Genomic DNA, 15,799 nt, shown 5'->3' with positions numbered 1-15,799 from the left:
AATTCCTTTCTCACAGAATATGAACATATGATGGAGGAGGCGTGATGTTGAATTGGTCCTATGCGGTGCTTCACTTCCATCCCACGGAATGAGAAGAAGCAGGTACGTTTCCTATAGCTTTTAATTGTATTAACATTTTATTTTATTGTCACAGAAATATTAGGGCCACCCTGAAAAGAAAAAAAAAACAAGTGAGTAGGTAGAATAATTTGGGGATTTTTAATAACATGCAGGAAAACATTGTACCTGAATAAATTACAATTTAGAGTGGGTTTATTTTTGCGATAAATACTTGCAATTAATGTTGGTTTGCTGTTCAGGAATTTATGGCCTCCTTGGATTGTAATTTTTATCCACCTATAGTTTGTAATCTTCTGGACTGAGAGCTTTGCATGTCATGTTTGACTATCACTGGATGCTCCTAGCCCCTGGAGCACCAACTGACTCATCCCCCTCTCAAGGACACGCAAATTCCCCCATCTATAGCTCTCATATATATCCTCAACACACGTGTCAAAAGCAGCTCCCATCACAACACCCTATAGCAAGCCGATAAAAGTCCCAAAGCCCCTGCCGCTAATGAACAGCGCTGAGCTCCAAAGTGCCACGGGGCATCCAGGGTTGAAGCTCTCTCATCTCCAGCTTGACACGCGTCCACCACTGCAGCCAGTTCTTTAATCGTACATCAGTAATTTGCAGCGTGTCAAACATAACGTGAGTCAAGTGTCAAAGGGAAGGAGATTAGAGTTTTTTTGTTCTTGGCAGAAACCAGCTTGACTAAACTTGGGGGCCACTGAAAATAAAAAATAATTACATTAAAATTTGTGCAGGTCTCAAGTCACGATCAAGGGACTGACTTGGAATAGCACGAGGACAATGATGGAGTAAGGACATCCCAAAAAAAGCGCCAACTCAGAACGACAAGTTTTAAATGAAATTTTGACTTCGCTAGAGCTGGCTGCTGTTTTGCAATTCACATGAAACTTTTTTTTTTTTATCCAGAACAACCGCAATGCAATTTTGGGAAGAGATTCCTTAATCGACTTCTCGGAAGCTTTCAATATTGTTGTCTGGGATGGATACCAAAAAACATCTACAGGCAGACACAACATGGAAGCACTCATCCCATGTGAAAAAAAAGCTTGACACTTTGAACTTTAAGAGCGACAGGTCAGAAAAAACCTCGTCTGGATAAAAATCGATCCAACAATGGATTTCGTGTCTCGTGTTGTAAAGTTTGGACGCTTCACTTGATCAGTGTGCAGCCGCATTACTGCCGTATCACAAAACCAAGTGAAAAGATATATTTAAAATATTTAAAAAGAAAATAAATTAATATCTCTATCCGGGTTAATTGATCCTGGCGCTGATGTCACCATCCATCAATCAATGGCCTGACAATGGGTCACTAAAAGTGAATTTATTATTTCTGTAAATTTGGAATTTGTGGTCCACATTGTTTCTTCCAACAAGTATGTTGATCACATGGTCTCGAGTAAGCTTTCGAATGATGGCGCCGCTGCGGCTGTTGTTAATTCTGCATCCCCCGCGGACATCAATGACCTCGTTCGTCTTTGCTTTTCTAATTGGCTGAGTGAGTGCAGTCAAATGGTCAGGGCCAACAGACTTTGATAATTCTGCACTCCATTTTCAGTCTCATTTGGCAGCGCTTGCTTTTTTCCTCTAAAAGGACGTCGGAATTTCCCATTGCAGAATTGGAAATTATATAATTTTAATTTGGAGGATTTTTAATTTACCTTTTCCCAGTCGGGCGAATGCACCCTTCATATGGTCCAATGAATAAACATGCACACAAACATTAGAAATGTTAAGTGGATTAAATTAAAAAGATTCAAGGAGTAAAGTTAAACAGCAGATGACAACCGATACACATTTGAAAAAAAATCTCAATGGGATAAATTAAGATTAAAAAAAAAAAACACTAACCAAATTGCATTGCCATTGTCTACTAGAATTCCACAGACAATTCCGAAGGATTGGATAATTAGCAGCGATAAATAACAAATTCCATTAATTGGTATTAGTGGACACACACAAAGCTAAAATATAAATATTCATCAACAATATGAATTATGCCAACACATTGGGGAGACACAATAATTGGAGACCGCCATGCCTTTTGTGAATAAATTTCGAGCTAAGCACTAATTCATCGGAGTTTTAAATTCCGCTTTCTAAACATCAGACAAACACACACATATAAATGCACACACACAAAAGCACACACACAATTTTTTGGGCTAGCCATTTGAAATGAATTCCATTCTTCATATGGGCTCTTTAAATCTATTATGCATTTGTTCTTTTCTACAGCAAAGTTACAGATAGAAACATTTTCAGAGTTGACACACCACAAGTAACCCAAAATGCAAATATAGCAAAAATAAAGAGCACAGATTTTTTTTTTTTTTTCAATGGGAGCTTTTGTTGTCTAAATGCAAATCTTTTTCTCATTCTCTTATGAAGACAGCAAATGTTAATAGAGTTTACTGCATTTACATTCACAGAGCAAAATCTGAATGTTTTGTGTCAATCTGAAAATTTACGAGCAAACATCCCAATTCATCAAAATATCATTTCCATATTTTCATTTGAACTAAACCCAAACACGGCCCATGTGACCACCTTTCTCTTTGGTTGCCAGCCAAACATTTCATTTTCAAAATTCCTCCCCCACTTGTCTTTCTTTTCTTCCTTTCTTCTCAGTCGACCTCCTCCCCGCTGTCCTACATTCCCGCTCATCTTTTCACTCTCTCCATTACACTCCCGCTCTCACACATACACACACACACACGACACGCAACAGAACGTGGAAGGAAAGTTAGCTTCCAGATGATGACACATAAAGGAGGAAGATTTTTGGCGGGGAGAGGCGATTAGTGGAAGCAAAAAGGCCCTTGTCAATCTGACTTAGAATTTCATTAGAAATGTCCATGTGGTGGTTTAGAAGAAAAGAAAAAAAACTTGACTCCTTGATGACATACGCTCAAGTGAGAGAAGCGCACACATGCATGAAAAGTCTGAACAGACGGTGACGGGCGTACCGATAAGGAGATGATGAGCAGGAGTGACCACAGCAGATGTTGACTGTCCTCTGCATATTTCCCAACACAAGCTCAGAAATGTCCAGAAATTGCCTGGGAAAATTATAAAATGAGATTCATATGCAAAACTATACAAATCGAGTGTAGAAAGGAGTTAATAATGAAAGACAGAAAGAGAGAGTCACAATTAAAATCGGATTAAAAAAAAATGTAATTAACTAATTACTATAATCATAAACACAAATAAAGCTACCAGGATTAGGAAAAATCCATAAATGAGGAGCGTCGTTTAAAACATGGGGACTCAAGTTGTATTTTACGCCAATAATTGTATATTTTTTTGATGCATGTTTTGTTATTTGGTGCAAAAAGACAGCTGCAGCCCCAAATAAAGTCATTTTTATATTTATTTCCGCCCTCCCATCGCAAATAGATTCTCTCTCCCTCTCTCTCTCGCTCACTGATGAGAGGTAAACAGAGGAGGGGAGCTGGTTTGGTCCTGAACTGTTGCAGCTCTCAGTGTAGCATCCCCCTTCCTCACACACACACACATGCACACACACACATGCATGCATTGCAGGACAAGTTGTGGACTCGCAAGAACTGACTGAGACGAAGAAGAAGGTGAAGAGTTGATTTAAAAAAAAGAAGAGGAGCGCACGGTTGCCTCCGGATGAAGCACCCAGTCGATGATGGAGAAGACATGAAGGGAAGAGAAAAGAAGAGCTCAGGGGGAGAAGATGCTTCTGAGTAAAGTTTGCACGTGTTTCTAGAGGGAATTTTCATGTGTTGGACTTTTTGGGGGAGGGATTGCTGAAGACAAGGTGAGAGCAGGGGATTTATGGGGACTCTTCAAGTTGTGTTCGAGTAAAAAGAGGGGATTTTAAATTCTTATTTAGAAGGTGAGTTTTTCCTCTTTCTGATGTTTTTGGTGGTTTTTTTAAGCAGATGAGCCACACTCAATCAATTTGTGGGATTTTTTTTTTAATATGTTGAACTCCTTTTTCCTTTCTTGATTTTTCTTCTAGTTGAAGGCTGGACTTTGGGATAGCAGCATGGCCGCAGTCCTTCCTCCTTCCTGCCATTTTTTCTTCTTCTTTTACCTCTCCTCCCTAATTACCCAGCCAGCCGTCACTCAAGATCCATCTGTCTCCACGGCGACGGTTCCCCAAGACAACCCTATGGTCGTCCCGTCCACGTTGGTCAACAAGACAACTCCCACTTATGCGGAGACCACCCAAAACCCCCTCCAAGATTCCGGGCCGTCCACTCCCTCAAGCGGGGGTGATGCGGACGACGAGGACGGCCCGCCTGTCGGAGGGACGCGTTGCCAGGGTTACTACGATGTGATGGGCCAGTGGGACCCGCCGTTCAACTGTAACGCCGGTGTCTTTTTGTACTGCTGCGGTACCTGCTTCTATCGCTTCTGCTGCCAGTTCCGCCAGCAGCGGCTGGACCAACGCATCTGCTCCAACTACGACACGCCCATCTGGGCCAACACCGGCAAACCCGTGGCCACCGTCACCGAGGGCCAGGAGGACCAGGAGCGGGATCGAACGCACCTCATCGTCTACATCATCTGCGGCGTGGTGGCCATCATGGTCCTGGTGGGCATTTTCACCAAATTGGGCTTGGAGAAAAGTCGCGGAGGAGGTGGAGCAACTGCTGCCACACACACTGACCTCAACTCCAGGTAAGAGGCATGGCAAAAATATGTGTGTGTGTGTGGGGGGGGTAATTTTACGTCAATCAACTGTACAAAAGAGTGGACAGAGTTACAAAATAACTCGATATTTTGGACCTGGAAGCTCTTGTCTGCTCATTTATACAGCTGGTCAGCATGAGTCCATTGTTTTGGAAATGGTTGAAAAGTTGCAAATGATTCCAAGAAGAAAACCAACTCGAAACACACAGCTGAGGTACTAAAGTGTGACAATGATAAATTTACAACTTTACAACCAAGCATGCAAAAAAAAAAAAGGTCAACTGACATGAGTGCATGTTTGTTCTCCCCTGCATAAATATAAAAGTAATTTCCAAGATAATTAGACAAGAAGTGATCCTGTCGAAATAGTTGTCATGGAAACATTTGATGGGCGACCAATCCAGGGCGTACCGCCTCTCACCCAAAGTCAGCTGCGATAGGCTCCAGCTCACCTAATGAGGACGTGACTAATTGAAATTAGGAAGACATCAGTACCTAAAATAGCCAGTTCAAATCCCAGCTGACTTTAGGTTGTTATGTTGTTCTTTATGAGTCATGTAATTTTTAATGAGTCACTGTTTTGGAGAGCCCGCAGGAAAAAATCATAGCTGCACATTTTTCCATTCGTAGCCTACTTTCTAATTTTTTCTTTTCTTTTTTATTTCTCTGTGTCATATTTGCCATCTTTTTCTCCTCCCACGCATCTTTGTTTTTCATTTTATTTGCTTGTAAGCATGACTTATATATGAAATAAACCAAACATTTTGAGGAACACTAGAGCTATCTTTGCCGTAATTTGCTGACATTGTGTGTCGCAATATTTCAAATAGAATCAGAATAGCTTAATTGTCATTGAACCACAAACACAAACTGTCCAAAAGACGTAAACAAAACAATGAACAACCTCTTTCGCCTTTTCAAACATTTACATCTTCACTCACATGGTCACAAATCATGCTGTTTGTTTTCTGACAAAGTCCTCTTGGCATTTTCCACATCAAACCAACATGGTCGTCCTCCTCGTGATCAACGATTCTTTTTCTTCTGCTTGTTTCCTTTCTTCATTTTCTTTTGAACAAAGTCAGCACAGAAGTGAACCGGGCTCAGTTACATTGCCTCATCCCGTATCTTCATTTCTCCATGCATCACCTTCTCCCATCTTCACATTTTGAATAATCTTTATGGTGCCTCTCCTCATTTCAGAAGATTACCCCCTCTCATTGAGATTTACTGTCTCTGGACTGCTCTGCATGAACACTCATTTCACTATTAAACACGCTGACAGAAATCCCAGCTTCATGCGTCTCACATGTCAGATACTGTAAGCACTTCAGAAAGCACAAATACAGTGTGTACATATGATTCACTTCCCACATTTGCCCTAAACAACTCACAAAAAGCAGCAGCTGCAACGTGCTGTCACACCGGCATGTTCAAATGTTTTACACCGAATCTCGCACAAGATGATTAGCACTCTCAAATCCTAGCGCTTTTCCTCAATCAGCTTTGGAGCTGAAAAATCCAAAGTGATCCCGCACCAAGATTAAACGTGCATATTTTATATATCTATATAGAATATGTGTGTGTATGAGAGCACATACACACTTTATAGTTGACTTAACAACAAGAATGATGGCGATGGCATTTAGGTTGCATGAGCACGGTTCACGTCACCAGGATAGCCAGTAGGCAAACTCCACTGCTATTTAATGTCCAAAGTGTGAAAATCCAGCAGAGGTCACATGCTACGAGCTCTTGGGTGTGTGTGTGTGTGCACATGCAGATGTGTGTGCCTGCATAGTGAGTCCCAATGAGAGGATCAATTTTTTTTCTTTGCATGTTTTTATTATTGGACATATGGATTTGTAGTATATGTTTGGCTTGGTATGCATTAGCCACCATGTTATGTAATGAAGGACAGAGTCACTTAAAGTATTTGACTGTTGACCCGATTTAAGTCGAATAGATAAAACTCACTTACCGCGGCACATATGGACGTGTGGGACGAATGGAATAACATTGATTTTCATTATAAATAAATGAGATCATCCTCATTCTAATTGCTTAAAAGCCGTTCACAGAATTTGTTTGTTTGTTTGTTGTTTGTATGGATTCAGTCTGGCTTCATATTAATCCTCAAATAACCTAAATTCACTCGTTTCTACAAAAATGTCAAAATCTCAAATAAAATCTGGAAGTTTCGCATAGAAATAAAACAGATCCTATTGGAATAAATTTTATTACGAGAGAGCTGCTGTTATGGAACGCTGTTGCCATTGAGTGCATTGACAGAGAGGAAGTGAGTGCATGTTGTTATTGACCCAATCTGCTTTTCATCAGTTTGCAGCCACTTGGTGTTTCTCAACTTGGTCACTATAGATAGAAAAACAAACAGTGTGCTCATTTAAAATGAATGTGACAGCCACATCTCAGTCATAAGGGTGTGCACACTTATGCAACCACATTATTTTTACTTCCCCTGGTAAAAATAGTTTTTCTTGAGTTATAAATGTCATATTATAGGATATATTAATAGTGAAATAAATATTTCAAATTATGCACGTTGGTCTCATTTTTTATATCATAATGAGGTGGCATTCAAATAGGGGTGTGTAGACTTTTGGTCCTGTACAAGAGTCAACGGTCCCGAGGCCCTGAGAATTTTTTAACTACGAGTAAGTATTTTATTCCTCCGACGTCACAGTTGGTTGCAGCTGCATCTTAAAAATGAAGCCGATGCTAAAAAAATGCTGGTTGCTAATGTCTACAAACAGTTGTCTGAATCCCAACAGCAGCATTTTTTTAAATATGCTCGGCTCCTTCAAGAGAGAAACACGTTGTCTTACCGCTTTAGGACTAAAAAGAGCATAGTCTTAGTTAAAAATCTGTCTCCCCGATTGCTTGAGAGTAGAAGTGAGGAAAGTCGACAGAAAATCTTAATCACGGGATTTAATAATGGACTAATCCACATTTCTCAGGATTTTGTGTGACAAAGCTTATATTTGACGTGTGTGCTGACTCTTTTTTTTTTATGGGCTTGAATGTGATCGGTTTATTTTGAACACCTGTAAGCTACATTATTTCAGTTGGTTATTTTTACTTTCAACTTTCAAAGAGATTAAAAAAAAATCTGTTGAGATGTACAGGTTACATTAATGGTGAGAAAAAAATTAATTAGAATTTTAAACATTTATTTTGGATTAAATTCTGTTGAGATGTACAGGTTACATTAATGGTGAGAAAAAAATTAATTAAAATTTTAAACATTTATTTTGGATTAAATTTAATTATTTAATTAATTTTCAATATAATAAGAAAAATTGCATTTGAATAGGGGTGTGTGGACTTTATATCCACTGTATTGTGTTAAAATCTGCTTAGATGGTTCTTATTTTAGTCTTTATTTTATCAGCCAGTAAAGATGAATCCCTTTAACTTTTGATGACGAGACAGAGTGACACCAAAAGAGAACTCAAACAGAGATATTTGTCATGGTGACTTTTTTTTTCCACTAAAACACAATATCAAAGTGTTGTGTTTAAAGCTGTCAAGTAATATTTGGGCCAAGATGCGTGGCCTAAGTAGATTATTGGACTGACGGGGGCAAAAGAGGACCATCACTTATCTGCCAGTGTGACTTAAAAGTCAGAGAGATGGAATATTATAGAAAGCGCTCAACGTCTTTATCAGCCCAAAAAGCAGCTTTACGCCAAATCTCCTGGATGATATGTCTTTTTAAAACATGACGTCTATACAATTGTCAAGTATATGTCACGACAGCGATCAATAAACCGCTGTTACTAATCAGCGTGTCTGGGTTGTGACGCGGTCGACATTATTGGGATCGATGGGTCGGTCACAGGATATTCATGAAGTCTCACGTGTGGTTGGGGGTTGGCAAGGTTGACCCCACAGCTGTCAGACATGTTACATAACATTTGAAGGTTATACATGGCTGAGCGCTTAAATTTTGATGTAAAACGGCAAGGGTCTGTTATGATGATGTATTTGGAATTGGAATGTCAGTTGAGATAAACGATATGGGTCACATGTTCCAGAAAATAGCATGACGCTGAGCTCCTTAAAGACTCCATCGCTCGGGGACAGGTACGCTTTTTTTTTGTTGAAGATGAAAAAGTCCAAATCAGCAAATTGTTTGAGCCAATAGAGCTCGCTCGGTGGCCCCGAGGGCTCCGCATGGCAATGAGTCAGACTGAAGGAGACAAAGACTAACGGAATGCTTTAAAAAAGAGGAAGAAGGGGAGATAGACAGATTTGGGAGCAATTTTAGTTTAGGGAAGGGGCGGGTGGAGCAGGATGAGGTCTTTTGTGTCGCGCCAAGACAAATATTTCAAACAGGGGCTGGCTACTTTGCGTCAAAATTGAATCACAAAAGGATGATTAGGATCGGAATCAATTTGAATCTATGAATATAATTTGTCGGTGGTAAAGAGAGCTGCTCACAATTATTCTATCCATGCGTATCTACAATTATGGATAAGCGGTTTTGGAGATAGTAAATGAATATTATTAGAAAGGTGATACCATTAGGTGTATAACAAAAGCAGTGATGATTTTTATTTTTTGGCATCATTTTTCAATGACATCATCACTACCACAAACAATCTGTAGAAGATTACAGCCGTTGCCAATGGGCTGCACTTTTCTGCGTCGGTGTTAACAAGCTGCCGCCGGCTGTCGCTGTCAGTTGGGGCGTCCACATGGTTTGTGTGTGTGTGCAAGTGTGTTAGGACATGAGCTTCATTAGTAGAACAGTGGCACTACTGTTTGAATTATTGATCAAGGGAGTGAATAGCATCAATGCTAAAATCAGAGAACTGCATTAGTACTCTGGTGTGTGCATGTGTGTGTTTGTGTGTGTGTGCACGTGGAGAAAACTCCAAAAGGACCATATTGCAGGAAAAAAAAATGTCCATATGTTGTACAGCAAAACAAGCCGCGGGTCAAGTACGACTGGATTTCAGCCTTGAGCAAAGCAAAACACGAATGTTGGAAATGTGCCTCTTGAGATTTTTTTTTTGAGGAAAAATAAAATTCAATTTAAAAGAAGACTTTATCTTCTCGCCACCTAGGGCACTTACTGACCTACTGAAGCAACAGGGAGAAGAAGAGGTGAGCCCAGCCGAGAATGCTGTAACCACTTCGCCCAGCGGAGGGAGAGCCAACGGCGTCTCGTCCAGGATGAAGCGCAGCAGGAGCGGTGAGCCAAAAGGGAGCACACACACATGTTGACTGACACGGACAACAATTGACTTGATAGCAACGATGTCCAAGATGGTGAAATGCTCCTATAATAATGATGCAAAGGTGTACCTAATAAAGTGACACCGTTATTTCTCAGGTTCACTTTTTCAATGCTTGCATTTCTTCATTAAGGTTAAAACAGTGGATGTAAATTGAACCATGTGATAAAGTGGAACATTGAATAGATTGAATGTGTTCTAAACAGCTGAACAGTATTGGTTTTTCCAGAGTAGGATGGACAGCAGAGGGCCTTTGGCAAAAAAAAAAAAAAAAAAAACACTCATGCTGCTTACACACACATATACAAGCTAATTGAGCGTGTTTAAACTGATGAGAGCCAAGTGGTAAAAGGTCTCTGTCTGTAACTAGCATATCAAAAAGCTTTCAAGCCAGATAAACTTTTGGAAGTTTCCCTGAGCTATTAGAGGCTTAGCGACGTTCACCCAAGATAGGAAGCGAAAAATGCGGTCCAATATTCTCCAGAAAACATGACTCATTGCAGGAAAAAAAGCTGGGAGCAAAAAAAAAAAATAAGCTGACCTATTTAGACAAACATGCAGAAGAAATGGGACAGCAGAACAGCATCAATACACAATTTTCACCTTGAATTGAACTTTGACCCCTGACAACCGGGAACCTCTCTGGCTTAATCTCTCATTTCTTTCACCAGAACAAACAACCTGCCTTCCTCCTTCATCCCTCTTTCATCATCCTAACCACAAGTGACGCTCCCTCTTTCTTTCCAGTGTGTGACACGGGATTAGTATCCCGAAGTTTCGCCACGTATCGCATTCCACCCACAGTCATTGAAATGATGAGATGATTTGTCTTTACTGCAGACTTAACTTGTGCGTGCGAAACCCACAACGAGCGCTCAAATCAAATACACAATGCAATTCTATTAAATAAAACATCTGCGACACGTTTTACGGGTTAACGACATCGCCATCATTGGGAATTGGGTTGCGCTCTCCCCCAAAATGAATTTAAAAGCCTGTGCGTGTGGTTTGTGCGTACATCCCCGGGGCTGACATCGAGTGCGTTGGCTGCATCAGTGGACTTCATTAATGCTAATAACCGTGACTTTACTCTCCCAGCTAGTTTGGTCCAATTGTTCATCAACCTCAGTTCATTTGGCATGAGGAATGACAGGCTGTCACAGTTGGGCAAGTTATGCATGAATTTATATTTGTTCCAGAAAGAGAGCAGACAAAATGCAAGATCATGTTTAACTGACTTTTTTTTTTTCTTTCCACCTTGTCTCCCACTAGAGCAGTACCATCTAAATAACTCAGCTCATGGCCCATTAGGACAAGGCATTCCTCACTCTCACAGCAATCATGGCACAGTGGGACTCAACAAGTACACTTCCCTCAAAGCCGTGGGTAAGTAGCCCAATATGACGCTGACGCCAAATGGCATGATAACCTTTTGAGGAGAGCAGGTACTTGGCAGCGAAAGAAAAGCCGGCTGTCAATGGTGTCATTGCCCAGTGGCAACCTTAGAAGTGATCTTAAAAAGGAAGCAACACTTCGGGCCCTGTGGTGTGATTTCACCGCGTGATGATTCAGATGTAATGTCCCACAGCGATTAGCTCAGGAATATTTTCTATCAGCTATCAGCACAGGTCAGTTCCAAGGACTATTTATTTATTTATTTATTTATTTATTTATTTATTTATTTATTTATTTATTTATTTATTTATTTATTTATGTATTTATGTATTTATTTATTTATTTATTTTATTTAAAATGGTTTTATTTTTGTATTTTTTAATAGATTAATTCATTAATTTTATTTATTCATTCATTCATTCATTCATTCATTTATTTATTTATTTATTTATTTATTTATTTATTTATTTATTTATTTATTTATTTATTTGTAAATGGGTTTATTTTGGTATTTTAAATCAATTAATTGACTTATTTATTCATTTATTCATTTATTCATTTATTCATTTATTCATTTATTTATTTATTTATTTATTTATTTATTTATTTATTTATTTATCTATTCATTCATTCATTTATTCTTAAATGGTTTAATTTTGGTATTTTTAAATAAATTTATTTATTTATTTATTTATTTATTTATTTATTAAACCTCTTTTCAATTAGCCTATCGTACCTTCTGATGGGATTGTAAAATAACAACAAAGCTTCTGCACCACGGCTAACAAGCTTGAGGCTTTAGACCTTACAGAAAGTCTCATGTTGGCTAAAGGTCACCACATATGCAAAAGCTGTTGTTGTCCTCGAGCTGGTGTAACAGGACATTGAACTAACTCCAGCTTCAGAAATGCAAATGTTTGCTTGACAAGATGGATTTTATTAACCTTTATCATCCACCATAGAAGCTATCCTCTGTACAAATGCCCTTTTCAGCTGCCTTCTGTTCTGCCCATCTTCTTAGTTTCTGTTGATGCACACTTTTTAATTAGTGCAGTTTTTTCCCTCTGACATCACTGTTTACCTTGTAGATTATTGTAGATATTCTCAAATTAGGCAAAGTATGTTTATTTATATTATTGGTTTCGCGTAGCTGGTATAAAAATGTTTTTTTCAGGTATATAAATTCAATTTGCTTTTCATAATTATATTTGGTTAAGGACAAAACTTGCACTTAAAAAAAAAAAAAAAACAGTTCAGATGGCGAGAACGCTTGCAGTAATAACCTTAGTGTTGACTTTATTTATATAATTCCCTTTGACATTCATGCCATCCCATGACACATACATAAACATGCACACACACACACACACATAGGACTCTGGGCGAGAGTATTTATAAACCACCAGTACCACATTACCACACCCTGGCACTCGTACCTTTAAATGTCTGTCATGTCGCTTTATCACATGATCGAGCTTCTGTCCTTGGGGACTAAAGACAAATTAAGCTAATGCATAGCATCAGTCAGGTGGAAGTCCAGTGACTTTGATGATTACCAAAGCGCCAATAATACAATGTTCTCATCTTTTATGCCTTCTTCCTAATTATGCAGCGGACAGTGCATCTCACAGCTACTATAAGAGCTTCCCACTCATGGACTTTGCCCAATACCGAGCGCCCACCTTTCAGCCATTACCAATGCAGCCCAAAGAGAAGTCATACATCCACCAGCATCTTCCATCGCAATCCAACCTCCACGCTCCTCTTTCCATCTCCATCCCCTCCAGCCATCTGGAGCACTCCCACCTCCCAAAGACCACCACGCACCCGTTGTTGTCCAGCTCGGCTTTTAAAGCCTGGGAACCGGTCGGGCGCCACGTCCAAAGGCAGAGCTCGGCCCCGGGCTCCGGGCCCACGCACGCCTCTCACTGGAGACACGCCTACTCCACCCGTCGGCAACAGAGCATTGAGAACATGCCGGATCTTTTTAGCCAGCCCTGTGGCGGGATTCGTGGAGCAGGAGCTCTGGTAGGACATGGGATGCATTTCCACATGCAACACCCTTCTCAAGCAACCTATCACCAACACACCAGGCAAAAGAATTACTCCACACACAGTTCGACTGAAGTCACAGTCTGAGCGATGGGGCGAAGAAGAACAACTTCAGAAACCAATCAGCATATTGTACTTTGTAGAAAGCGTTACTTGAAAACCGCTCAGGCTCCTTCAGACCACCACCATGAATCCTCCTTTGGTTTCTTTTAGTCTTTGGAATCTAACACAGAGCAGGGCTCAAGCTTTATTTCTTATCTTGGTTGAATACAATCATCTGTATGTAGCACTTTTGTAGATGCTTCACTGAGCCTATTGTCCCTGTGTGGGGAGAAGAAGAAAAAAAAAACATGGGACTTTGCATCTCATTGTCTACCTCTATGCACAGCTGGCTTCTCTGTGTACCTTTTGCTTAGCTCTGGAACCCTCCCACCCTTTGCTCCACCATGTTTTGTTTTTGGTGCCATCAGGCCAAGCATACAGCAAGACAGCAGCCCCCAGGGTGACATTAACTCAACGGTGAGGACAATGCCACCATCACGTCAACTCCCATCAAGCTCCATCGAAAACCATGGAGAGGAAGAAGAGGAAAGAGCCAGAGGCTTGGATTCTTTAGAAAAGAGGAGAAAGAGGAAAGAGAGAAGAGAAAATAGAAAACAAACCCGGTTTTGCTTCCTCGGGGGGAGGGAAGGCAACGAGTCAATGCGAATCTGAGTTTCTCGCTAGCGAACTGTCTGGGTCATAACTCGGAATGTGTGGACCTGTGTTTATTTTGCTGCCTTCAGGCACCAATGGAGAGAAATATGTGAAGGCACTTCCAAACCCAGGGCGTTAACACTACTCGAAGCCTGGATAGCAAAAGTCACCATGGAGATCCACATGCTGCTGTGAACAAGCAACAGTTGAGAGTTGTTGGTGAAGTTCAGGAAATGCACAAAGATGTGTTAAATGATCCGAATGAGGGTTTTCATTTTGTTTCAATTCTTTTATATGGAAGAGGTGTTTATCAAATCTGAATTATGTTGTTGCATTTTGGTGACTCAATACCTGCTTCATGTAAATGTTGTCTATTTTTAAAAATGTGGCATCTTGGGGATTTGTGTAGTGTTTTGTGAAAATCCATTTGCTTTGTAAAACTCAATGTGAAGCTTTGTAGATTTTGTACACAATTAGTCAAAAAAGGGCTTTAAGTATTATTTATTTCTAAGAATTTATTATAGGGGATGTCAGAGTCAAATGTAATTATTTGTATAGTAACGGGAATTATAATGCAAATGAGGTGGTTAAAATACACCTTCAGTCACATTATTTCAGTGACAAATAAAAGGCAGTGGCATAATTTAAATATGACACCAGAAAAACAAACACAAAGTCGACAAGTTCCCCAAAGAATTTATTTTTCTGTTATAATCAGCGCTAGTGATTCATTGTGGAAAAAGAAAAATTGTTTATAAAGGTAAAGGTTATTTGTAGCATCTCAAATTGTAACTTGAGCAATTACATCACGTATGGAAACACAATGCAAGGATAACAACGTGATTATAGTAATGATAACCTAATACGTATGGGTGAGATCTAATGTAGCAAAAACAAGCAGTATTTATCCCAGAAAAGTGAAATGACGGGAAGAAAACTGTTCTTTAGAGAAACTGTACAGTAACTGAAGCAACTTCTTAACAGAGAATCATTAAAGGTTGAAAGACTACTGTGGACTTTGTTTGTGTACATGTATCAAAGATTTGCTAGGTCTTCGCCAGCTCCAGTAATAGCATAAACACATTATTATTAAATTCTTCAAACACAAATGCAAAAGGGAAAGACATTTTATTTTGCACTGTGCAAAGAATTTTATGTAAATTTACAGATATATAAAAGTTCCAAGTTAGAACAATTGATGGCAACATCTAAGATGCAGATACAAGAATCTCTCACTGTTACTGTCCACTTGCATCAGGGTTAAATGAGGTCAGAGGTCAGTCAGATCCTTGCTGTATGAGCTTTCAATTAAAATCTTTAATTGCATGTTAGTAAAACGATCTTAACACTCGCATTCAAACCTTCCAGAAATTTAGTGAATGCCTAAAATATAAGAGTCGATGTAAGAATAACGAGAAAGGCGCTTGATTGTCAGTAATGAAATTACGACCTGGTAAAAACGATGTAAACCGCTATTTGTAAGCTTATAGCGACACTTTGTGGCTACTTTTGGTATTGCAAGAACCCAAACGGCGTGATTTGTAGTTTTTAATGGAGGATCTATTATGGAACTTTATCTTATGAATACGAAAAAACATCTAAGAATGTTTTTTTGTTGTTGT

At 39.6% G+C, this 15,799-nt stretch overlaps 1 protein-coding gene across 2 annotated transcripts; it reads left to right on the top strand.

Annotated features, from left to right (window-relative positions):
- The first annotated feature begins 52 nt into the window (after positions 1–52).
- On the top strand, positions 53–15,186 carry shisa8b (shisa family member 8b). 2 transcript variants are annotated; one of them, XM_088360700.1, is made up of 5 exons: positions 53–102; positions 4,094–4,758; positions 9,864–9,991; positions 11,307–11,420; positions 13,042–15,186. In XM_088360700.1, exons 1-5 carry the CDS (start codon positions 61–63, stop codon positions 13,566–13,568), a joined length of 1,476 nt encoding a protein of 491 aa, XP_088216826.1. In that variant the 5' UTR covers positions 53–60; the 3' UTR covers positions 13,569–15,186. The 2 variants fall into 2 exon arrangements, with proteins under 2 accessions (XP_088216826.1, XP_088216827.1); XM_088360701.1 differs by lacking the exon at positions 53–102 and adding an exon at positions 3,541–3,967.
- The last annotated feature ends 613 nt before the right edge of the window (positions 15,187–15,799 follow it).

This window comes from Syngnathus floridae, chromosome 18, assembly GCF_059516105.1.
Source record: "Syngnathus floridae isolate MCC-2025c chromosome 18, RoL_Sflo_1.0, whole genome shotgun sequence".
Lineage (NCBI taxonomy): Eukaryota > Metazoa > Chordata > Actinopteri > Syngnathiformes > Syngnathidae > Syngnathus > Syngnathus floridae.
This window is presented reverse-complemented; position numbering and strand designations above follow the sequence as displayed.

Excerpts from the sequence above, each read along its gene's own strand:
- shisa8b (XM_088360700.1), top strand. The coding sequence starts at position 61 with ATGCGGTGCTTCACTTCCATCCCACGGAATGAGAAGAAGCAG. Across the intron at positions 9,992-11,306 it reads GATGAAGCGCAGCAGGAGCG|AGCAGTACCATCTAAATAAC; the intron begins GTGAGCCAAAAG and ends GTCTCCCACTAG. Across the intron at positions 11,421-13,041 it reads CACTTCCCTCAAAGCCGTGG|CGGACAGTGCATCTCACAGC; the intron begins GTAAGTAGCCCA and ends CTAATTATGCAG.